This window comes from Capra hircus, chromosome 22 (assembly GCF_001704415.2).
Source record: "Capra hircus breed San Clemente chromosome 22, ASM170441v1, whole genome shotgun sequence".
In the NCBI taxonomy this organism is placed as follows: domain Eukaryota; kingdom Metazoa; phylum Chordata; class Mammalia; order Artiodactyla; family Bovidae; genus Capra; species Capra hircus.
Genome location: NC_030829.1, coordinates 55,293,728 through 55,319,690, shown reverse-complemented (window position 1 = coordinate 55,319,690; position 25,963 = coordinate 55,293,728). Strand labels below are relative to the sequence as shown.

Here is a 25,963-nt window from a genome sequence, read left to right as displayed (position 1 = left end):
AGCATCTCTGGCTCTTCTCCAGCGAGTCACGTCTCTCCAGCGAGTTCTGCGTCTCTGCCCTACCTGATCAGGCCCGGTCCCTGTCACCGCCCTTCCTTCCCCTCACGCTACAGCCTCTTCCTATCTTACAGCCTGGGTTCTGTCAGCTCTAACTCAACATGTCCTAAACCAAATCTACCTCCTCCCCAAACTACATCCACCTCCTCGCTTCTCGGTTTCTACAGAAAATAGGAAATTGCCCGCAGCTACTCAGACTTCAACCTCAGAAATACAGGTCACTTTTCTCTCACCCTTGTTTCCTAAAGTTAGCCATGTCTAAATAACTTGGGTAAGCCACTTCACCTTTGGACTCGTGGTTTCCTCACCTGTGAAAGGGAAGAAAACCACACCTGGTAGGTCTGAAAGGATTCTCTCTAGAAAATAAGTCAGTAATTAACTCAATAAATGTGTTTCTTCTCTCCAGCACCTCCCCCACGGTCCCCAATCAGTCAAAGACACCTCTGTGAGGACATTAAGTCACGTTTCTTTGTACATCCCTACAACGCTATTGCACAGTAACTTGTATACAGTAGTCGTCTAATAAATGTCACTGCTGCACCTAATAGGTGATAAATATGTGCTGAAAGAGTGAACCAGACAGTCCTGAGCACCCAGCACTTGTCTCCATGCCATGGGAGGTACAACAGAACCATGAGATGCTAGCCCTGCTCTCGGAAACTTCTGGGCATCGCCCCATGGCCCACCTACAATGAAGGTTAAGAACCCTCATTCCTTGCAAAAATCAGCATTCTCTATTTTAGATTTTGATCAAAAAATACTCACATGTCGAAAGCACTGAACTCCAGTGTTAAGCGAGCTGGCAGCCCTGCAGAGTCACCTGGAAGGAAGCATTTACATGTTCACTCATAAGTTAGTCACAGCAGCCTTTGCAACAAAAACATTTGTGGATCACTCTCTTCTGGTGAAGCCCAAAGGGCCCCATCCAATTTCCAGCCACCCGAGCTGAACAAGGACTCAGCAGCAGATGACGGCTTTTGTGAATCCAAGGTATTTGCCAAGAATACTAACGCAAAGATTCACTGGGGAAAATGTTTCTAATCCCCTTCCCCAGCAATACTCAGTGATGCGTATTAACTCTTCCGATTAATACACTGGCTTCTCCCTTTCTTCTCCCAATAAGGAGAAAAGAAATGAACATGGGTCAAAAAGTCAGGAAGTAAAGTAGAAACCAGGGGATACCATTAATGGTAAAAGTCAAGGATATCCCATTCTGAAGGAGAGCTGACCCTACACTGGGCAGAGAAGGTAAGAGAAAAAGAATGGAGTTTCCTATTGCCTACCGTTGTAGTAATAACCCTTAATGTCCTTGGGAGCTTCGTCTAGCCGGTACTCATTCAGCTTCTTCTGGGTTAACTCATGCCAGAAGCCAACATCCAAGGCACTGCTGAAGGGGGCGAACTGCAATCTGGAGAGGCCGGGGTCCCCCATAGCTGCCGCCATTCGCTATCGCCTGATAGAAACAAATCACGGCAACAATGCACAGGATATGGTGAGAAAGGCCATTTGTAACCATACTTGACACAGAGAAACAGAAAGTGACCAGAGGCTGAGAAGCTGCCTGAAGACATAGCTTTGGAAAGCAACCCCAGGCTCCTGGCCACGTTGCCGCAGTCAGCCTCTGGGCGACACAACGGACCTCCCTGGCCTTCACTTCGGAGCATCTTTCTTTCTCACAAGCTGGTCTGACTGATGCGCTAGTGTTATCCCTTCTTCGAGCCATCCTGTGTGGCCCCAGGGAACTTTACCAGCACAAAAACCTGAAGTCCAGCCAGTGACCAACGCCAACCGTCAGGGTTCTGAGTGAGGCAGTGCTTGAGCACCCCAGCCAGGAAGGATGAAGAAGCTCCGCCACCCAAACCATGGTATCAAAACTGCTTTGAAATCTCACATTTTATCCTTCAAATTCAGGAAATTTGCACTTTACTATATCTACTTTATTTTTTTAATTTTATTTTTTTAACTTTGTATTAGGGTATAGCTGACAGACCTAGATATTGTGTTAAAAAGCAAAGGCATGAGTTTGCTGACAAAGGTTCATATAGTCAAGGCTGTGGTCTTTTCAGTAATCATGTATGGATGTGACAGCTGGACCATAAAGAAGACTGAGTGCGTAAGAATTGATGCTTTTGAACTGTGGTGCTGGAGAAGTCTCTTGAGAGTCCCTTGGACTGCAAGGAGACCAAACCAGTCAATCTTGAAGGAATCAACCCTGAATATTCATTGGAAGGACTCATGCTGAAGCTTCAATATTTTAGCCACCTGATGTGAAGACCTTGGTAAAGACCCTGATGCTGGGAAAGATTGACAGCAGGAGGAGGGGGCAGCAGAGGATGAGATGGTTGGATGGCATCACCGATTCAAATCATTAAATAAATTTGACCGTCCCAGCCAGCAGGCGTATGCTCAATGTAATACCCTATGTCCCCTGCACACTCTCGTGAGTGGGCGGGGAGGGGATACAGACCTGGGGGTGATGGGGTGGTGGTGTGGGGGAAGCACAACCCTAGAGGAACTTGCAGTTCCAAAGGCACACGGTGATGAGGTCACTTGAGTCTCCAACTGCCCCAAGACAGATGAGTATGTCTGCAGTGGGATGTATGAGCAGTCACACTAGAGGGGACAAATAAAAGAAGACAGGTCATGTCTACTCAGAGAGGTTCTACGTGAGTTTTGGGCCAAGATTTTTTAAAACCTTTCAGTTCTCTAAACATGTTGGCTATCAGAGACAAGGAGCTCTAGTGCAATAGCAATTACATGGTAAAATGCGAGTGAGCGCCACCTAAACCCGGGAAAAACCAGGCGGAGGAGGCGCGGGCAGGTTAGAGCAGGGGGAAGGCTCCGAGCAGGGCCTGGGCACGCTGCGGCCTTGGCCTGGATGCACAACATCACACCAGCCAGCACTGAACAAGTGTTTCCACCTCCTTGTGGGCTTATTAAAAAATGAACATGCCTCGGATCCACTTGCTAGGGGGTGGGGGGGTGGCGGGTTGGGGGAGAAAGGACAGAGAGGGTGGTGGGGACCAGTGCCCCAGGGGGATCCTGATTCGAGTTTGATGCTATCTTGAAGCCTTCAGGACAGCAGCACTCTTATTTCTGAAGTCAGAATTGGCCTGCCAAATGCAGGAGACATGGGTTAGATCCCTGGCTCAGGAAGATCCCCTGGAGAAGGAAATGGCAGCCCACTCCAGTGTTCTTGCCCGGAGAATCCCATGGACGGGGGAGCCTGGCGGGCTGCAGATCATGGGGTCGCCCAGAGTCGGACAGGGCTGAGCGTGCGCACACAGGCAGACACAGCGACCTCCAAGCCATCTTGAACCCATTTAAATGCACCCTGGGCCCATACGAAACTGGCTCTGGCTTTTGTCTGAAAGGCTCTTCGTAGCTTTGCGCTTGCAGAATGCTCACCTTTTGGGGTCACTCCAGTCTTCACAGGGCCCAGAAAAGTCTGTGGGTCCCGGGCACTGTGCCTTCAGGGCCCAGTGGAGAACAGACCCTCATGCTGGCGGCCTGGGGCCCACCCTGTGAGCGACACTGGCATGGAACACCCGCACAGTCGCCTGCTTGGTTCTGCGGGTTTCTCCATCGCTCCCCTCTCTCTGTCCCTCCACAACACAGCTGGCGTTCTCCTGCTACTGCTGGCTTCTGAAAGCTTCCGCGCTCAGCCCTCTCCTTTGTCTAAGCTTTCCCTAAACCAAGTTTTTCATTTTATACACCCATTTCCATCTAGATGCCAATGAATCCCAGGATGGTATTTCTAGCGCTAACCTCCAACCGTACATTAAAGTGTCTTCTAAAGGCTGAAACTGAATTTCTCACAGGCATCTTCAGCTTGACAAATCGAAAACTGAATGTTCCTTTCACTGAAACTGTGTCCATTTTCCTATATGTCCTAGTTTATTAAACAGCACCACCATATAGCCACGAAGAAACCTCAAAGTCATCTTCAATTCTTCTCTCTCTCACATCCAATAAACCACTGCATGCTAGAGGATCAACAGTCCTCCGCCACGAGATGAAAGTGGAAGTTACAAAGCACAGGCTGGGGCCAGGGGCTGCGGCAGGGGTGGGCGCCTGCATTATTTCCTCCCCAAAGTCCTAAGAAGTGACAGTTCCGGTTTCACAGAAGATGGCACTGACGTTCAGAGAGATAAGAATCAACACCCCAGCAGAACAGCAGTACAGACAGATCTCGTCGGAAATCCTCTGTGGGAGGGGGCATCAGACCCCTACACATACTTCACAATCAACCACAAGTTAGTCTTAAAAGTCGACAGCAACCCATTTTGATGACCTACTAACATCACCAAGATGTTGAAGTACCACGGGATGTAGCTTGCCAAGCTCCCCTGCTCATGGAATTCTCCAGGCAAGAATACTGGAGTGGGCAGCCAGTCCCTTCTCCAGGGCATCAAAGGTCACCAAGATGAAATTTTACCAGTGCCAAAGACAAAAGAGAAAATTCTATTCCATACAGCACTTGAGCAGCCAGGAAAAAGAGGACCACAGAAGAGAGTGGACTAGAAAGCAATCTGCATAAGAGGCACACTGCTGGGCTTTCCCCGGGGGTCCAGTGGCTAAGACTCCAAGCTCCCATACACCACAAATGAGATCCAGCACAGCCAAATAAATAATATTAAAACAAATCAGAGGCCCAGGCTTCATTTCTGACATATTTGGTCTTTGAGAAATTCTGAACAGCACCCAAGAGTCCATTTCACAAGAGGATGTGGCTGGTGTCCAGCCGCTCAAGTGCTGCCTTACTGGCTAGGGTGATGGAAAGGTCTTAAGCAACAGCGGCCAACGGGTGATTAGGAAGCTGCTGGAAACATCTAAACAGGATACTCAAGTAAAAAGGTAACACCTAGCACCCGTGCAACGTCTACGTCACACTGTCCCTCAACTAGAAGGGAAGACTTAAGACAGGAGGGAATCCTGGAGGAGGAGGAAGTGAGTCCCAGGGGCAAAGTCATTCATGTGTAACCAACCTAGACACAAACAGTACCTGCGTCCTGAAAAGTCAGGCTTGCCTGGATAATCCCAAATGGTGCAGGAGAGACTTGAGGCCTCGGCTCAGCTTACAAAGCTGAAAGCTTATTTCCACTGATCGTCAACGTTTTATTCAGGATGTGAAACCCAAGAGTTTCACACAAGATGGGATTGCATCATTTCTGGTGAAAGAGGAAAGGCTTTGAGTACAGTCTCATTACTTGAAACTATAATGAACAAGAATCCCAGCAGCAGAAGAGACCCAGTGGTAACCAAAATAACCAGTGAGGAGTTACCTGAAATAACGCAGATGCATGTCAAGCAATACAAACCCTCTGCATCTACCACCCAAACTTACCAATTTTAGGCTTTTCTAGAAATAAAACTCGGGTGATGGCACCCCACTCCAGTACTCTTGCCTGGAAAATCCCATGGATGGAGGAGCCTGGTAGGCTGCAGTCCATGGGGTCGCTAAGAGTCGGACACGACTGAGCGATTTCACTTTCACTTTTCACTTTCATGCACTGGAGAAGGAAATGGCAACCCACTCGTGTTCTTGCCTGGAGAATCCCAGGGACGGGGGAGCCTGGTGGGCCGCCGTCTATGGGGTCGCACGGAGTCGGACACGCAGACTTAGCAGCAGCAGCAGCAGCAGCAGCAGCAGCAGAAATAAAACTAAGTCACACTCAGCAACTTACACAAGTTAAGAGCTCAAAAAACACTACCCTGTGGTACTTTCAGAAGTTCCTGTCCAAATGGACCTAACCATTGTGATAGTGCTGTTCTTCACCATTAGGTCCCCACAGGACGCATGTAATAGTGGTTGCCTCCCAGGAAAGAAGTTCCAGGGGTCAGAGACAGGGCTGTGGACAGACTGATTTTCACTGTGTGTCCTTTCTGCCTTTGGGGTTTTGTACTGTAATGTGAGATAGTAACACAGAAATACATAAAATAAGGAAAGAGAAAAGCCCTGACCCCATGGCAAGAAGAGAAGGATGAGAGACAGGTGAGAAGACCAGTTCAACTGTTTCAGTTCAGAGAAATAACACATGGAAACCCTGACGCAAGAACCTTGTCCTACTTATCTTTCTCTAGCACTCAGCACAGTGCCTAGGATAGATTAGGCACTCAAAACCTGCTGACATGAACTAACAGCTTTCTTCTCCCCAGAAGAGCCAATGGATGGATGCTGGCTTAAAATTCAACATTCAAAAAATGAGGACCATGGCATCCAGTCCCATCACTTCATGGCAAACAGATGGGGAAATGGTGGAAACAGTGACAGACCTTTTTTTCTTGGGCTCCAAAATCACTGCAGATGGTGACTGCAGCCATGAAATCAAAAGACGCTTGCTCCTTGGAAGAAAAGCTATGACCAACCTAGATACCATATTAAAAACCAGAGACAGTACTTTGCCAACAATGGTCCATCTAGTCAAGGCTATTTCCAGTAGTCATGTATGGATGTGAGAGTTGGACCATAAAGAAGGCTGAGCACTGAATAATTGATATTTTTGAACAGTGGTGTTGGAGAAGAATCTTGAGAGTCCCTTGGAGAGAATCTTGAGAGAATCTTGAGAGTCTTGCAAGAAGATCAAACCAGTCAATCCTCAACAAAATCAACCCTGAATATTCACTGGAAGGACTGATGCTTAAGCTGAAGCTCCAATACTTTGGCCATCTGATGTGGAGAACTGACTCACTGGAAAAAACCCTGATGCTAGGAAAGACTGAAGGCAGGAGAAGCGGGCAACAGAAAGCAAGATGGTTGGATGGCATCACTGACTCAATGGACACGCATCTGAGCAAATTCTGGAAGACAGTGAAGGACAGGAAAGCCTGGCGTCTTACAGTCCATGGGGTCGCAGAGTCGGATACGACTGAGCAACTGAACAATCAGGAGGCAAGATGTGGGCAGAGTTTAAGAGTGATAACCTGACTTGTCCAAACAGGAAGCAGGCGGACCAGAAAGATGATGCGTTTTCCATTAGCGGAAGTACTCGAGCACGCATCAGGCAATCATTTGCCAGGTCATTTTGCACAGGTGGTCAGACAAGAACACGGGTTGGCAAGCTTTTTCTGAACAGAGCCAAATAGTAAATACTTTAGCCACTGCAGTCCAAAATAGTTTCTGTCCTATTTTCTTTTTTCCCAACTCTTGAAAAACGTAAAAGAATCTTTAGCTCATGGACTGCACAATAAAAGGCCTTGGGCTGGGTGAGCCCCAGGGGCTATAGTTGGCCAACCTTGGACTAGATGGTCTTCGAAACCTGCTGTTGTTTTGATTCTTGGAAGGTGCCAATAAGGCATTTTGTTTCTAGGGTGACTGAGATTTGGGGCAGAATCCTCTCAGAGGGCAAGAGAGATGTGCTGAGGGTGAAGCAGATGACGAGGCTGGAATCCTAGGCCGCATGAGCCATCTATGGTGCCAGTCCGTCTTGAGCGGTCTCCACAGACCACTCGCACGCAGATGGGAGCATCACTAACCCAAGACAAAGCGCCTTCGGTATTCACCCAGGCTCATCACACACGGGAAAGCCTGTGGCAGCAGCAGGACTCCACGTCCTCAGCAGGCGCACAGCCACACCCATGGCAGGCTCCTCCACGCTTTCTCCTGGCCCCTTGCTACTGCCTCCCGGCTTCTCCAGTGCCACCGTGAGGGGCCTGCCCCCCTCACCTCCACCCGACGCTGCAGAAACAACCAAGCTAACTCGCCTGCGGACCTGCCTCGGCGCCTCTGTCTGAAAGGCGCTCTCCCCGTGTCCCTGCACGAGGTGACCCACTCCCGAAGGCCTTGCAGAGCTGCTGCTGGCTCCACCCTCCCCTGCACCTCTCCATCAGCCACTGTGAGCACAGCTACTCCGCGACCCCCTCAACGGCGAGCACTGCGGGTCCCTCTGAATAAGCACTGAAAATGAAGTATCACTCCCATAGATCTTCTGGCATTTTGTTATTCAAGATGCTCAAGATGGACATATTTTGGCTTCGCTGCTTATCAAGTTAACTGGAGCAGAGGCGTTTTCCTGGAATGAGTCTGCCCAGCCCTTCTCCCTCGGTGCACGCTGGGAGGACTAGACGCAGCGAACAGCAAGCCAGTAGAGGATTTCCGGAGAAGGAAGGAGTAAAACTGGTGGAGAACAACAACAATCATAGAGATTCAAAGAGAAGCAGACCTACCTTGAGGGACACTAGGCCCTCGGTGGGGAGAACAGAAGAAGAGACCAGCCTGACTATGTAAACATCTCTAGCTAGGATTTTTCACCTGTGTGTTCTTGGGGTTTTGTTTGTTTGCTTTGGAAAGGCAGGGGAGTTTTTTTTTTTTAATGGTTCGGAGAAAGGATGCTGAAAGCTAAGGTAGCTGGGAGCCGGGTCCTCGGTCAGATCAACCGATGTTGGGAGTTCTGGCCCCATCGCGCACTGGCTGCCCAGCCCAGGGTGGGTAACATCGCGGCCTGTGCCTCTGCTTCATCATCTGCAGATAATCACACCCAGCCACGAGGCTGCTGGGAGGGCTAAGTGGGAAAGTGTGTGACGCACCTCTTCCGGTGTCTGGCTGAGAGCCAGCGGCCAGTCCAGGGCAGCCGCTCTTGTCTGTTTTCTCGCCTCACCCTCCCCCGCCACCAGCCAAATGCGGCTGCCGTTCCCCACGCACTCACCACCAGATCTTCCCGCGCCTTGAGCAGCCCTCCCTCACCAGAGCTCTGCAGACACAGCAGAGGTTTAGTTACAGGGAACGCCGGTCTCCTGCTATAGGTCATCCAGGGGAAGTCCAGAGAGGCAAGCGCTGACAGGTTGGGAGCACTCTGTGTTCAGTTTCTCGGAGCCCACGCGGGGCCATTCCCTTAGCAGAAGGGCCCCCATCACCACAATTTGGCCCTGAGGTACCATCTCTGGGCCAAAAAAATGGAGCGGAGAGAGCAGACTTCTCCAGTTCCCAGCTGCAGGGCTTGCGAGCTCTGGCAGTCATTAAAATAAGCAGCGAGGCACATGAGCTTAGCTGCTGATGGTTGAGAAGGCAGTGGAGACCACCAGGAGCGGGGAGGCGGCCCCTCTGGCGTATGGAGCCGATGCCCGTTTTGCTGGGTAATGATGCTTCTGCAACTTCATGAGCTTTGGAAGTCATCTGCCAGGCTGTTAAAGAAGGAAGTTTTTAAACAGCTCTCCCTTCCAAAAAGGAGGCGGGCGCGAAGTTCCAAACTTAGAAGAAAGAGTAGGTTTTACCAGAAGATGAAAACTCGAGACTCCTACAGGGGAACCAGCTGGTACAGAAGCCTCAATTTCTTTTAAAAACAGCATCAGAGTCAAGATGTTCCCCGAGCCAAACTGATGATGTCTCCACAAGACACCCAGTCACCCCAAATGGCTTTTTTGGCAATGGTACTATTAGGCGCTGATAGCTGATGTGAGCAGGCAGGATAACTGCTCGCAAGGTCGGGTTGTCCCTCTCGCCTCCTTGGGTCACCTCTGCCCTGGAAGGATCCACATGTGCTTAGCTGCTGATGGGTGAGAAGGCAGTGGAGACCACCAGGAGCGGGGAGGCGGCCCCTCTGGCCTATGGAGCTTCTTCGGGAGGTGAGCCGGGGAACCGGCAATGGCCCCACAGGCTGCAGACTGTAACCTGCAGTCTCCACAGTTACTTCTGGGACGTGTTCTTCTTCATTGTCTCTTCCCTGCTGTCATAACCTCACACTTCCCATGCGATCTGCTCTCTTGTTCGGCCTCAGATTGGAGAAAGGATGCCCTGGATAACAGCATTGTGGGGTATGGCAAACCTATGAGAGAGTGGAGGCTGGGAAAACACAGGCGGGGAGGGCGTCAGAGATCGTACGAGGAATGGGGCAGACACCATGCCACTTTCGGGGCCTCTGCGTCCCATCCGCCCATCAAGCGTGACAACCTGCTCCATCCTGCACCTGGGTGACAGCCACGGGATTTACCTACGCCACGGAGGAGCCCTCAGGTCAGCCAATGGCCAAAATCCGTGACGGTTTCCCAAAAGCTGGCTGAGGTATGAAGGATTGCGTGTGAGTAACAGTCTTCGTTTTCATTTCTGATGACCTTGATAAAGTTCTGGAAAATGAGAGGCGCTGAAAAACTGGGCCAAGCTATCACTTGGTTTCAGGTTTTCAAAATAATTTCCAAAGATGAGAATATAGATGGATTCCGTAGCCCACTGGACAGAGACTCTGCTCCCAGGGGAGGCGTCACACAGGCCATTCTGGTTCCCATGGCACCTCTGCACAATAAGAAACTGTGCTACTTCCTCAAAACATTCCACCTCCATTTCTGAGAAAACGACTGTAATACATTAAGTTAGCTCAAGACATCTTTGCCCTTCTCTGCCAGAAAACCGTTATGACAAAATACGTCCATGGCGCCTATGATCCGAACAGAACCCTCAGATGCAGCCCCATGTGCAGTGCGCAACCTGCACAACCGCACGCGGCCGCCCTGAGTGTCCACAAAGGCCCCCTGGTTTCCCCAAGAACAAGCCAGGACAGCGTCACTGCACTGCCGCCGTGGTCATGGAAGAACCACAGACAAAGGCAACAGGCTACAGGGCCTCAGCAAGGTCTCTGACAAGGCTTCTCCAGACAGCACAGGAGACGAGATGTAGATGCAAGAACCGACACAATTAGAAGGACTTAAAACTGGTAACACAATCTTATTCAAAGGATGCTGGTTAAGGAATGAACTGATATCACACAGGAGCTGCCAGGGATGTCTTTGGTTCAGTCTCGGGGCCTATCACGCTTGTATTTTATTATCTCTGTGAATGAATATCCATCATATTTACAAAGCATCTCACGTGGGCTGAACCTTGTGTGTTCCACTAAGATGGCGGAGCAGGACACATGCTCATGTTCTCCTGCAAGAACCCCAAAATTACAACTCACTGCTGGACAACCGTCGAGAGAATGTTGGATCCCACCAAAAAACAGATGCCCCTCATACAAGGGCAAAGGAGAAGCCCGAGCAAGACGGCAGGTGGGGCGAAATCGCATCTAGAATCAAACCCCATAACCACCAGACACTCAGAGGGCTCAAACAAATCTTGCGGGCACCAAGACCCAGAGACCTCACAGAGACTAAGCCAGGACTGTGTCTGAGTGTCTCCTGAGGAGGTCCGGGTCAGCAGCGGCCTGCCGCAGGGGCAGGGGCGCTGGGTGCAGCAGACCTGGGTATGGCACAAGCCCTCTTGAAGGGGGTCGCCATTAACCCCACCGCAGAGCCGCCAGAACTCACACAGGACTGGGATACAGACTCTTGGAGGGCACAAATAGAACCTTGTGTGCACCAGGACCCAGGAGAAAGGAGCAGTGACCCCACAAGAGACTGGCCCAGACCTGCCCGTGAGTGTCCAGGGGTTTCTGGTGGAGGTGAGGGTTGGCGGGGGCCTGCTGCAGGGTCAGGGGCACTGAGTGCAACAGTGCCTCATGGGACCTTTGGAAGGAGGCCTCCATTATCTTCATTACCTCCACCATAGTTTGGCCTCAGGTCAAACAACAGGGAGTGAACACAGCTCCACCCATCAACAGAAAATAGGATTAAAGATTTACTGAGCAGGGCCCTGCCCATCAGATAAGACCCAGTTTCCCCCTCAGCCAGTCTCTGCCATTAGGAAGCTTCCATAAACCTTATCCTTCTCCATCAGAGGACAGAGAGAATGAAAACCACAGTCACAGAAAACTAACCAAACTGATTACACGGACCACAGTCTTGTCCAACTCAATGAAACTATGAGTCATCCCTTGTAGGGCCACCCAAGACGGACGGGTTATGGTGGAGAGTTCTTACAAAACATGGTCCACTGGAGAAGGGAATGGCAAACCACTTCAATATTCTTGCCTTGAGAACCCCATGAACAGCATGAAAAGGCAAAAAGATAGGACACTGAAAGATGAACTCCCCAGGTTGGTAGGTGCCCAATACGCTACTGGAGATAGGTGGAGAAGTAACTCCCGAAAGAATGAAGAGACTGAGCCAAAGCGAAAGCAACACCCACCGTGGATGTGACTGGTGGTGGACGTCAAGTCCAAAGCTGTAAAGAGCAAGACTGCACAGGAACCTGGAATGGTAGGTTCATGAATCAAGGGTAAATTGGAAGTGACAAACAGGAGATGGCAAGAGTGAACATGGACATTTTAGGAATCAGTGAACATGGACATTTTAGGAATCAGCAAACTAAAATGGTTTGGAATGGGTGAATTTGACTCAGATGACCATTTTATCTACTACTGTGGGCAAGAATCCCTTAGAAGAAATGGAGTAGCCCTCATAGTCAACAAAAGAGTCTGAAATGCAGTACTTGGATGCAATCTCAAAAATGACACTGTGCTCTCTGTTCATCTCCAAGGCAAACCATTCAATATCACAGTAATCCAAGTCTCTACCCCTACCAGTAATGCTGAAGAAGCTGAAGTTGAACAGTTCTATGAAGACATACAAGACCTTCTAGAACTGACACCAAAAAAACGATGCCCTTTTCATTATAGGGGACTATAATGAAAGAGTAGGATGTGAGGAAACACTTGTAAGTAGCAGGCAAATTTGGCCTTGAAGTACAAAACAAAGCAGGGCAAAGGCTAACAGAGGTTTGCCAAGATAATGCACTGGTCAGAGCAAACATCTTCTTCCAACAACACAAGAGAAGACTCTACACATGGACATCACCAGATGGTCAATACTAAAATTAGAATGATAATATTCTTTGCAGCTGAAGATGAAGAAGCTCTATAGTCAGCAAAAATAAGACCAGGAGCTGACTGTGGCTCAGATCATGAATTCCTTATTGCCAAATTCAGACTTACATTGAAGAAAGTAGGGAAAACCACTAGACCATTCAGGTATGACCTAAATCAAATCCCTTATGATTATACAGTGGAAGTGACAAGCAGATTCAAGGGATTAGATCTGACAGAGTGCCTGAAGAACGATGGACGGAGGTTCCTGACATTGTACAGGAGGCAGTGATTAAGACCATAACCAAGAAAAAGAAATGCAAAATTGCTCTCTGAGGAGGCCTCACAAATAGCTGAGAAAAGAACAGAAGTGAAAGGCAAAGGAGAAAAGGAAAGATACATCCATCTGAATGCAGAGTTCCAAAGAATAGCAAGAACAGATAAGAAAGCCTTCCTCAGCAATCAATGCAAAGAAATAGAGGAAAACAACAGAATGGGAAAGACTAGAGATCTCTTCAAGAAAATTAGAGATACCAAGGGAATATTTCATGCAAAGATGGGCATAATAAAGGAAAGAAATGGTATGGACCTAACAGAAGCAGAAGATATAAGAGGCGGCAAGAACACACAGAAGAACTGTACAAAAAAGACCTTCACGACCCAGATAATCATGATGGTGTGATCACTCACCTAGAGCCAGACATCCTGCAATGTGAAGTCAAGTGGGCCTTAGAAAGCATCACTACAAAAAAAGCTAGTGGAGGGGATGGAATTCCAGTTGAGCTATCTCAAATCCTACAAGGTGATGCTGTGAAAGTGCGGCACCCAATATGCCAGCAGATTTGGAAAACTCAGCAGTGGCCACAGGACTGGAAAAGGTCAGTCTTCATTCCAATCCCAAAGAAAGGTAATACGAAAGAATGTTCAAACTACCACACAACTGCACTCATCTCACACACTAGCAAAGTGATGCTCAAAATTCTCCAAGCCAGGCTTCAACAGTACATGAACCGTGAACTTCCAGATGTTCAACCTGGATTTAGAAAAGGCAGAGGAATCAGAGATCAAATTGCCAACATCTGTAGGATTATAGAAAAAGCAAGAGTTCCAGAAAAACATCTACTTCTGCTTTACTGACTATGCCAAGGCCTGTGACTCTCTGGATCACCATGAAGTGAAGTGAAGTTGCTCAGTCATGTCCGACTCTTTGCAACCCCATGGACTGTAGCCTACCAGGCTCCTCCCTACGTGGGATTCTCCAGGCAAGAGTACTGGAGTGGGTTACCATTTCCTTCTCCAGGGGATCTTTCCGACCCAGGGATCAAACCTAGGTCTCCAACATTCCAGGCAGACGCTTTAGCCTCTGAGCCATCAGGGAAGCCATAAACTGGAAAATTCTTAAAGAGATGGGAATACCAGACCACCTGACCTGCCTCCTGGGAAATCTATATGCAACTGTTCAGGAAGCAACAGTTAGAAATGGACATAGAACAACAGGCTGGTTCCAAATCAGGAAGGGAGTATGTCAAGGCAGTACATTATCACCCTGCCTATTTAACTTATATGCAGAGTATATCTTGCAAAACACCAGGCTGGATGAAACACAAGCTGGAATCAAGACTGCCGGGAGAAATACCAACATCCTCAGATATTCAGATGACATCACCTTATGGCAGAAAGCAAAGAACTAAGGAGCCTCTTGATGAAAGTAAAAGAGGAGAGTGAAAAAGTTGGCTTAAAACTCAACATTCAGAAAAATAAGATCATGGCATCTGGTCCCATCACTTCATGGCAAATAGACTAGGGAGAAAAATGGAAACAGTGAGAGACTTTATTTTGGGGGGCTCCAAAATCACTGCAGATGGTAACTTCAGCCTTGAAATTAAAAGCCACTTGCTCTTTGGAAGAAAAGTTATGACCAACCTAGACAGCATATTAAAAAGCAGAGACATTACTTTGCCAGTGAAGGTCCATCTGGTCAAAGCTATGGTATTTCCAGTAGTCATGTATGGATGTGAGATTTGGACCATAAAGAAAGCTGAACACCAAAGAATAGATGCTTCTGAACTGTGGTGTTGGAGAAGACTCTTGAGAGTCCCTTGGACTACAAGGAGATCCAACCAGTCTATACTCTAAAGGAAATCAGTCCTGAATATTCATTGCAAGGACTGATGCTGAAGCTGAAACTCCAATACTCTGGCCACCTGATGAGAAGAACTGAGTTGCTGGAAAAGATCCTGAGGCTGGGAAAGATTGAAGGCAGGAGGAGAAGGGGACGATAGAGGATGAGATGGTTGGATGGCATCACTGACTCAATGGACATGAGTTTGAGTAAGCTCCAGGAGCTGGTGATGGACAGGGAAGCCTGGTGTGTTGCAGTCCATGGGGTCGCAAACAGTAGGACACGACTGAGTGACTGAACTGAACTAAACCTTGCTACAGCAAGTAAAGTCCTTGGTGGCTCAGATGGTAGAGAATCTGCCTGCAATGCAGAAAACCCACTTCTGATTCTTATAACCACATCTTACCAGTGACTTAGATAACAATACAGGTTTGCTTAATTCCACACTTGGGGCTTCCCTGGTGGGCCAGAGGTTAAGGATCTGCCTGCCAATCCTGGGGACATGCGTTTGATCCCTGGTCTGAGAAGATTCCAAATGCCACAGAACAACCAAGTCTATGCACTACAGCTACTGAGCTGGCATGCTCTAGAGTGTGTGCTCTGCAACAAGAGAAGCACAATAAGAGGCCGAAGCACCGCAACCAGAGAGGGGTCCCCATTCGCGGCAACTAGAAAAATCTTGTGAACAGCAACCAAGGCCCACCTCAACCAAAACAACCAAAAATCTACACGACAGGAATAGGAAGAGGCTATGATGCATAAGAGAAATTTAGAATAAAAGATTCTGACCACCTGGAATGACAGGCCTATTTATCAAGATTATAATTTTCAAGTTGTTAAATGGCGAAAAGTGAAGAGGAATTCAAGAGTGTCTTGATGAGGGTGAAGGAGGAGAATCAAAGAGTGGCTTAAGATTTTAAAAACTAAGATAATGGCATCCGCCCCCATTCAGTTCAGTTCAGTTCAGTCGCTCAGTTGTGTCTGACTCTTTGCGACCCCATGAATTGCAGCACGCCAGGCCTCCCTGTCCATCACCATCTCCCGGAGTTCTCTCAGACTCACATCCATCGAGTCAGTGATGCCATCCAGCCATCTCATCCTCTGTCGTCCCCTTTTCCTCCTGCCCCCAATCCCTCCCAGCATCAGAGTCTTTTCCAATGAGTCAACTCTTCGCATGAGGTGGCCAAAGTACTGGAGCTTCAGCTTTAGCATCATTCCTTCCAAAGAAATCCCAGGGTTGATCTCCTTCAGAATGGACTGGTTGGATCTCCTTGCATTCCAAGGGACTCTCAAGAGTCTTCTCCAACACCACAGTTCAAAAGCATCAATTCTTCGGTGCTCAGCCTTCTTCACAGTCCAACTCTCACATCCATACATGACCACAGGAAAAACCATAGCCTTGACTAGACGGACCTTAGTCGGCAAAGTAATGTCTCTGCTTTTGAATACACTATCTAGGTTGGTCATAAATTTTCTTCCAAGAAGTGTCTTTTAATTTCATGGCTGCAGTCACCATCTGCAGTGATTTTGGAGCCCCCAAAAATAAAGTCTGACACTGTTTCCACTGTTTCCCCATCTATTTCCCATGAAGTGATGGGACCGGATGCCATGATCTTTGTTTTCTGAATGTTCAGCTTTAAGCCAACTTTTTTACTCTCCTCTTTCACTTTCATCAAGAGGCTTTTTAGTTCCTCTTCACTTTCTGCCTTAAGGGTGGTGTCATCTGCATATCTGAAATTATTGGTATTTCTCCCAGCAATCTAGATTCCAGCTTGTGTTTCCTCCAGCCCAGAGTTTCTCATGATGTACTCTGCATAGAAGTTAAATAAGCAGGGTGACAATATACAACCTTGACGTACTCCTTTTCCTATTTGGAACCAGTCTGTTGTTCCATGTCCAGTTCTAACTGTTGCTTCCTGACCTGCATACAGATTTCTCAAGAGGCAGGTTAGGTGGTCTGGTATTCCCATCTCTTTCAGAATTTTCCACAATTTATTGTAATCTACAGTCAAAGGCTTTGGCACAGTCAATAAAGCAGAAATAAATGTTTTTCTGGAACTCTCTTGCTTTTTCCATGAAACTAAGATAATGGCATCCGCCCCCATTACTGCACGGCAAATAGAAGGGGAAAAGGTGGAAGTAGTGACAGATTTCCTCTTGGGTTCCAAAATCACTGTGGATGTGAGTGTAGCCATGAAATCAGAATATGACTGTTTCTTGGCAGGAAAGCGATGACAAACCTAGACAGTGTGTTGAAAAGCAGAGACATTACTCTGCCAACAAAGGTCCGTATAGTCAAGGCTATGGTCTTCCCAGTGGTCACCTACGGTTGTGAAAGCTGTATCATAAAGAAGGCAGAATGCCAAAGAATTGATGCCTTTGAACTGTGGTGCTGGAGAAGACTTCTGAAAGTCCCTCAGACAGCAAGGACATCAATTCAGTCCATCTTAAGGGAGAACAACCCTGAATATTCACTGAAAGGACTGATGCTGAAGCTCAAGCTCCAGTAGTTTGGTCATCGATGCAAACAGATGACTCATTGGCAAAGTGCTTAGAGCTGGGAAAGACTGAGGGCAGAAGGAGAAGAGGGCATCAGAGGATGCGATGGCTGGACGGCATCACTGATGCAATGAACATGAACTTGGGCAAGTTCTAGGACATGGTGAGGGACAGGGAGGCCTGGCGTGCTGCAGTCCATGGGGTCGCAAAGAGTCAGACACGGCTGTGCGACTGAACAACAACAACAAAATTTTCATAGAGGTCAATCTAGGGCCTTAAGCCTCAGTCCACAAAAACACCTGGACAACCATGCAATCTGATACACTGGAGACACATATATGGTAGACAGAAGGGTGTAGCTTCATCAGCCAAAGAGACCCTAGTTCAAATTCCACCTTTGAAACTTCCAGCCACACAGCCTTGGGCAAGTCATTTATCTTCTCTGAGCCTACTTCCTCATCTGTAAGATGGGAAACCATCTGTGGTGCAGAATTATTGAGAGGATTTAACTAGAAAATGCATGAATCTGGCACACAGGAGGCACTCAAAAAGAACATACCATCAATAAAACACACACCCAAAACATGGGGTTTCCATTTCATCATTCCTTCAATAGACACTGGTTTGATGTACCAGCTGCTGCTACGTAGTCACTTCAGTCGTGTCCAACTCTTTGCAACCCCATGGACTGTAGCCCGCCAGGCTCCTTTGTCCATGGGATTCTCCAGGCAAGAATGCTGGAGTAGGTTGCCATTTCCTTTTCCAGGGTATCTTCCCGATCCAGGGACAGAACCCAGGTCTCCCGCGTTGCGGGCAGACTTTACCATCTGAGCCACCAGGGAAGTCCTGATGTACCAGACCCTGTGCTGAATTTCAGGCCTCAGTGGCAGAAAGCCATGGTTCCTGAGTTTAAGGAGCTAACAGTCTCAAGGGTAAGACAGACCAGGAATGACCATACAGCAGCTTACAGGTAGAATGAGCACAGCTGTCTGGTGTAAGCATCTGCACCAGACGTGATGAGGAGGAGGAGGGAGGGACAGCCAAATTAGCCTGAAGAGGCAGGGGTGTTTCCCACAAAAACCCTCAAGCCCAGGCTTTTAAGAGAACCGGCAGTGGATTCTCAACAAGGGCACCACTTGACATGCTGAGGGGGGACAATTCTTCATTTGGTGCTGGCCCCACACATTGTCTTTTCCTACTGTTTGGGGTTCTAGAGGCAAGAATACTAGAGTAGGTTGCCATGAGGGCAGCCATGAAATTAAAAGACACTTGCTCCTTGGAGGAAAGCTATGACAAATCTAGACAGCACGTTAAAAGACAGAGACAGCACTTTGCTGACAAAGGTCCGCACAGCCAAAGCTAAGGCTTTTCCACTAGTCATGTACCGATGTGAGAGCTGGACCATAAAGAAGGGTGAGCACCAAAGAATTGATGCTTTTGAACTGTGGTTTTGGAGAAGACTCTTGAGAGTCCCCTGGACAGCAAGGAAACCAAACCACTCAGTCCTAAAGGAAATCAGTCCTGAATACGCACTGGAAAGACCGAAGCTGAAGCTCTAATACTTTGGCCACCTGATGCGAAGAGCCAACTCACTAGAAAAGACCCTGATGCTGGGAAACACTGAAGGCAAGAGAAGGGGGCAACAGAGGATGAGACGGTGGGATGGCATCGCCGACTCAGTGGACATGGGTGTGAGTAAATTCCAATGGTGAAGGACAAGGAAACCTGGCGTGCTGCAGTCCATGGGGTCACGGGGTCAGACGTGACTGAGCGACTGAACCACCACCACCATCACACACTACAGAGTGCCTATCATCCCTGGCACCCTCTTAAATGCAGCTGTGCCCTGTGGTTATATCACAAAGTTAAACAGCTGCCCCCTCTCCCAAATGTCCTCTGGACGGCTGAGAGAGGGGAGTCGGCAGCGGCCGCAGCCCAAGCCAGTCCCACTGGATGAGGAATGTTATGCTGGGGAGTGGGGACAGTCCAGGCAAAAAGAGCAAGCTTGTCTCAGTTCCACATCTGCAATTCTGGAAACACCCAACAGTCTCTGCAGAAGCTGAGAACGTTCTTATCCATCCACGTGCCCACTGTCTGCTTAATCCCTCTTCTCCCTTCAGATCTCAGCTCAACCATCATGAGAGGGGAGCCTTCCCTGACTCCCTCAACTCCCACTCGGGTCAATTTTCCTGTATTCGACCCACAAGGGCATCACCACCTCCCCTCCAGAGCACACGCGCAGTGTGAACGTCATCCTCCCTGCTAGAAGAAAAGCTCTTTGAGAAAGGCACTGTGTCAGCTTCTCATTTTCCTCCAACCATCGCTGTTTTCCCCGCGCCTGCCTCGGTCCTAGCCCCCCAAAGGTGCCCAATAAATACTTCCTGACGACCCAATCTATGCACCAAGGAAACAGCATGGTCCGTTTCAGAACACACCCCGAGTTCTGTGTGGTGAGAAGGCAAGGTTTGTGCGCCACAGGAGCTGGAAACCACGCCTGTGAAGAAGGCAAACGCCAAATCACGAAAGGACTTCCATGAGAAGCTACTGATTTGTATTTTAGCAAATACTGGGGGGTTCTGTTTGCTTTTTACATTTTGGGAGCACACAGCATATGGGATCTTAGTTCCCCAGCCAGGGACTGAACCTGCACCCACCGTGGTGGGAGTGCAGAGTCTTAAGCACTGCACTGCCAGGGAGGAACTGCAAAGACCTGGATTTTCAGAAAGGGCACTTCAGCAATAGGTAGGGCCAGACTGCTGAGGCTGGGCAACCAGCTCAGAGGCCAGGCAGGAACATAGGCAGGAAGTGAGAAGGGGCCTGATCGGAGGCCGGAGAGGAGGAAACGCAGATGATGAAAATGTGTCCAGTCGGCAGCAAGGGAGGAGAAGCTGTGGGACTCTGACGAGTGCCAGGCCGGGAAGGAGGACGGGAGGCATGGTGTGAGTGGGAAAAGTCCAAGACGACTCACAGGGCTCTGCCTGGAATCAACAAATGCAGAAAGGGAATGCAAGAGAGTACAGACAGGAAGAAGAGTCGCAGGTTTGGAGAGAAGATGATGACCTTAGCTTGGGACTCACTGAGACAGAGGGCTGGTGCTTAGGAGAGATCTGGACTCAAGAGTCAGAGCAGAGGTCACTGGCCCAGGGATGAGAGTTTATGCTGTGCAGGAGGTGAGCGTGCATATGAGACCGGGCCTTGACGAAAACCAGCATTTAAGGGACAAAAGGAAGAAAAGAGCCTGCAGTGAAAACCGAGGGGAAACGGCCAGAGACAGAGTTCGGACCAGGAGCGCTTTTTCATAGGTGAAGGGAAGGCATCAATGTCAGACGCACTGAGAATGAGAAAAGGGGAAGGAAGGGAAAGAGTTCGGGGTTCCTGGTGACACCGAGACCTGGTGACTTTGAGGAGAGTGGTTTGTGGGGAGGGCTGCTGCAGAAGTAGAATTTCAGGGAATGCTGACTTCAAGCAGCAGAGGTGGCAACTTGTCCGAGAAATGTGGCTGCGACAGGGTAGAGCAGAGGTTAATGGGAGGGTGTTTTGTTTTTGCAAAAATGAAAGTAAAAACGGGGGGGGGGGAGGGGACAGATAGTAAACGGAGGGGTTAGTTAAACAGGAAAGAAATGGGAACAATGATGGGAACCAGGTCCTGAGGAAAAGGCAGTGATAAAGGGATCTCAGCACAAGTAAAGGAATTAATCTTAGAACAAACACCATTTTTCCCCCACAGAATTAGAATAAAAGGCAAAGCCATAGGGTTGGCTGGATTTAAGTCTGTAACGATACAAGATGAGCAGCTCTGACTGATGGCTGCAATGCAGCGAAGTCAAAAGCAACAAAGGCGGCTGGGAGAGGGGTGAACACGCGAGAGGCAAGCAGGGACGCGCAGACAGCAGCACGCTGACTCTCAGATAGAGTGACGGTGTCGACAGCATGCAGCGTCCATGACGAAGCCTAGCAGAGTCATGTGGGGTCTTGGGTTACGGCAAGGACAGTAAGTACAGTGTTGCTCTGCATGGCCAGACTCCATGGGAAAAGGACTTGCTTTCTATGCCACACACTCACAGAGAGACTGACACATAGGAACAAGTTCAAAGGAGGGTAAGCAGAAAGAAGGTGTGAAAACCCCTGACGTGGCCATTCTGAGACCAGGTGGGACCAGCTGACACCCAGCCCACCACGACCACGGAGATGCACGTGGCCAGCCTGGTGACAGAGCAGCACCTACTGGTTCACCCTTGAACACCCTGCGGCCACAGGACTGGAAAAGGTCAGTTTTCATTCCAATCCCAAAGAAAGGAAAAGCCGAAGAACGTTCAAACTACCTCACAATTGCACTCATCTCACATGCTAGCAAAGCAATGCTCAAAAGTCTCCAAGTGAGGCTTCAACAGTATGTAAACTGAGAACTTCCAGATGTTCAAGCTGGATTTAGAAAAGGCAGAGGAACCAGAGATCAAATTGCCAACGTCTGTTGGGTTATAGAAAAAGCAAGAGAGTTTCAGGAAAACATCTACTTCTGCTTTATTGACTATGCCAAAGCCTTTGACTGTGTGGATCACAACAAATTGCAGAAAATTCTTAAAGAGATGGGAATACCAGACCACCTGACCTGCCTCCTGAGAAATCTGTATATAAATCAAGAAGCAACAGTTAGAACTGGACATGGAACAATGGACTGATTCCAAATTGAGAAAGGAGTACATCAAGGATGTATATTGTCACCCTGCTTATTTAACTTAAATGCAGAGTACATCATGAGAAACACTCGGCTGGATGAAGCACAAGCTGGAATCAAGATTGCTGGGAGAAACATCAATAACCTGACATATGCAGATGACACCATCCTTTTGGCAGAAAGTAAAGAGGAGCTAAAGAGCCTCTTGATGAAAGTGAAAGAGGAGAGTAAAAATGCTGGTTTAAAACTCAACATTCAAAAAATGAAGATCATGGCATCCAGTCCCATCACTTCATGGCAAATAGATGGGGAAACAATAGAAACAGTTGAGACTTTATTTTCTTGGGCTCCAAAATCACTGCAGATGGCGACTACAGCCATGAAATTAAGACACTTGCTCCTTGGAAGAAAAACTATGACTAACCTAGACAGCACATTAAAAAGCAGAGACATTACTCTGCCAACATAGGTCTGCCTAGTCAAAGCTATGGTTTTTCCAGTAGTATGTATGAATGTGAGAGTTGAACCATAAAGAAGGCTGAATGCTGAATAATTGATATTTTTGAACAGTGGTGTTAGAGACGAATCTTGCAGAGTCCCTTGGACTAGCAAGAAAATCAACCCTGAATATTCATTGGAAGGACTGATGCTGAAGCTGAAACTCCAATACTTTGGCCACCTGATGCAAAGAACTGACTCACTGGAAAAGACACTGATGCCGGGAAAGACTGAAGGCAGAAGAAAGGGACGACAGAGGATGAGATGGTTGGATGGCATCACCGACTCAATGGACCTGAGTTTGAGCAAGCTCCGGGAGTTGATGATGGACAGGAAAACCTGGCGTGCTACAGTCTGTGGGGCCACAAAGAGGCGGACATGACTGAGCAACTCAACTGAACACACTGTGGGGCGCCACTAGAAACAGCAGGGAGGATCGACAGAAAGAGAGGAGGAAGGCATCAGAGAATCTTTTTTCCATGAGCAAAAGTGGAAGACAGAGGTCATTCTGAATTCCAAATAAAATCTCTGAGGTCAAGGGTACTGATCAAACAACTTATCATTTTTATTTCCATGTAGAGGGTTCATTCTCCATCCTCGACCCCCAAAATCCTGACTCCCCCAGCATCATCCAACCAGTTACCAGTCCAGTGAATCTCACTTCCTTGTCTCTTGAATCCACCCACCCCCCTCCATCCCCATAGGTGCTGCCTTGGTTCAGGCCCACCTCCTCCGCCACCTGGACCACAGCAACAGTGCCCTGACCAGTCTGCCTGCAGGTCCTTCCTGCCCACTCTAATCAGCACATCACTGCCTGGCTAATTTAAAAGAGATAAAACCATGGCACAACCCTGCTTAAAAATTCCTCAGGGCTCTACTCTTTACACCCACATTTCCAAATAAAGCTTCTTAACATGTCTTAACTTGGCAATAGTAACTGCAACAGTTTATTGTTTACTATCTTCTAGTGCCAAGTGGTGGAGAAGGCAATGGCACCCCACTCCAGCACTCTTGCCTGGAAAACCCCATGGACAGAGGAGCCTGGTGGGCTGCAGTCCATGGGGTCGCAAAGAGTCAGAGATGACTGAGCAACTTCACTTTCACTCCTCACTTTCATGCACTGGAGAAGGAAATGGCAACCCACTCCAGTGTTCTTGCCTGGAGGATCCCAGGGATGGCGGAGCCTGGTGGGCCATCTATGGGGTCGCACAGAGTCAGACACGACTGAAGCGATTTAGCAGCAGCAGCAGCAGTGTCAAGTGGCTAACATCCTCTAATTCACTTCTCACACCAACCCTAGAAGGTGGATTAATGTCTCCCCTTCACTTTTGTTCTGGTTTTTTTTTGGGGGGGGGGGCGGTGGCGGGGATGTTTGGCTACGTCATGCGGCTTGTAAGATCTCAGTTCCCTGATCAGGGATTGAACCCCGGGCCAAAACAGTGAAAGCCCAGAATCCTAACCACTAGGCCATCAGGGAACTCCCTATTTGCTCCTTTTACAGATGAGGAAACTGAAGCTAAGAAAGGGAGTGACCAGCCCAAGCTCACAAACTTAGCTCAGTGGCAAAGCCAGACATGGCACACAAGTACCTCAGCTTCCAAAGTCTGTGCTCCTCACGCTGTCGCCCACACGATCCTTCATGATCTGGCTTTCCAGAGTTGCCTCTCCCACAACTGGGCATTCCAGCTTGAGTGAACTTGCAGGTCACTCACTGGAGAGCCTTCTGTTCACGCCACTCCCAATGTCTGGGATATCGTCCCACCTCACTGCCCTCTTCACCTGACTAATCCTGCTCATCCTTTAGGACCAAACCCTATTGATACCTCAGCCTGACCTGTGAGCACCCTAAGTCTGCCAGCAAACCCCTACAACAGTTTCATTACTGTAGTGCTATCTCCTTGACTTAAAAAAAAAAAAATTAACTCGAGGACAGAGATGTGTACCTTACTCATTCTGGCATCCCCAGCTTGCAGAGCAGTGCTAGGATCAGTATTTACACTTATTCTCTACCATGAGAAACTGGCTGGAACAGAAAAAGGCCCTTGCGGTTGCATGTGAGGCCTGTACTCAGCTCCTGAAAAGCGTTTCAACATCATGTCACATGAAGGGAGGAGAGGACGCGCCAGAAAAGACACGCCAGTCACAGCAAGACCGGGCAAAGCCAGGAAGAGAGAGCCCAGGCGTCCTTGTCCCCCGTGTGCCCACACAGGATGTCCAGAGCACTCGCTGCCAGGGGACAGGCGGGAATTACTTTGTTAATTAGCAAGAGCTTCCTAGTCGGAAGACCCCGGGCTGAATCAGCCTGAGGGGGACGTGACCGCAGACAGAAGGCGAGAGCCAGAGTCGGTGTGTCTCCCAAGAGGAGGGAGGCCCGCCTCTTGAAGGAGGCTCCTCACACCCGCCGTGACCCTCGACCTTACCGCCGAGCTCACCCCTCGGGCCCGGGGCTACAGAAACCGACCTCGCAAGACCCCTGTCCTCCTCAACGGCGCGGCTCACTTACCGCCGCCCAACTTCCGGCAACCCCGGCGCAGTCCGCCGCGCGCGTCCCGATGACGCACGTGGCCCCGCCCCCGCAGGCGTGCGGGGGTGCGCGCATGCGCACAAGGACGCGCTGGTCGGCCCAGTGAAGGAGCCCCTAGCACTCGCCGGAGTGGGAGGAACCTGGCCTCTGGGGAAGGCGGGTCATCAGGAGGCTGGTCACGCCCCCTTGGGAGAGCCGGGGAACAACCTCTCTACCAGAGGTGGCAATGTGTACATATGGCCCTCAGGCTGTTAAAAGTGTCTCGAATCCCATGGATAGAGGAGCCTGGCAGGCTATAGTCCACGGGGTCGCAAAGAGTCGGACACGACTGAGCGACTTCACTTCACTTCACTTCACTTCCTCCCCTCTAATGATTTGAGGATGACAGGAATTATCACTTCCATTTTCCAGGCAGCATTAAATTTTTTATCACAGGGACCCTTAGGGAGGCACGTGTGGAGAGACAGGCCCTTTTTAATGCATTAAGTGAAGTGAAACTCGCTTAGTTGGTGTCCGACTCTTTGCGACCCCATGGACTATATACAGTCCATGGAATTCTCCAGGCCAGAATACTGGAGTGGGTAGCCTTTCACTTCTCCAGAGAATCTTCTCAGCCCAGGGATTGAACCCAGGTCTCCCACGTTGCAGGCAGATTCTTTACCAGCTGAGCCACCAGGGAACCCCAGGAAGACTGGAGTGGGTAGCCTGTCCCTTCTCCAGCGGATCTTCCCAACCCAGAAATCAAATCAGGGTCTCCTGCATTGCAGGTGGATTCTTTACCAACTGAGCTATCAGGGAAGCCATTAAAGTCAACAGTGACCAACCTCCTCTTTCTAAACGAGGTATTTTTCTCACAGCTTCGTGGTATCAAGGGATAAACTTGTTCATTCCAAATTGTTTATTGAGAGTATACTCTG

The 25,963-nt window shown here is 48.9% G+C and overlaps 1 protein-coding gene across 7 annotated transcripts in view; it reads right to left on the bottom strand.

The window, feature by feature from the left end:
• ATG7 (autophagy related 7) overlaps positions 1-25,145 on the bottom strand; it is a 269,786-nt gene extending 244,641 nt beyond the window's left edge. The window contains exons 1-5 of one of the 7 annotated variants that reach the window (XM_018066973.1): positions 25,026-25,143; positions 5,063-5,228; positions 2,525-2,670; positions 1,341-1,510; positions 823-877 (exon numbers count right to left, since the gene is read on the bottom strand). In XM_018066973.1, coding sequence (XP_017922462.1) covers positions 823-877; positions 1,341-1,500 — 215 coding nt within the window. In that variant the 5' untranslated portion in view covers positions 1,501-1,510; positions 2,525-2,670; positions 5,063-5,228; positions 25,026-25,143. Of the gene's footprint in view, positions 1-822; positions 878-1,340; positions 1,511-2,524; positions 2,671-3,465; positions 3,578-5,062; positions 5,229-24,111; positions 24,871-24,942; positions 24,964-25,025 lie in introns of those variants that run through there. The other 6 variants (XM_018066974.1, XM_018066978.1, XM_018066972.1 and 3 more) reach the window with 6 other exon arrangements.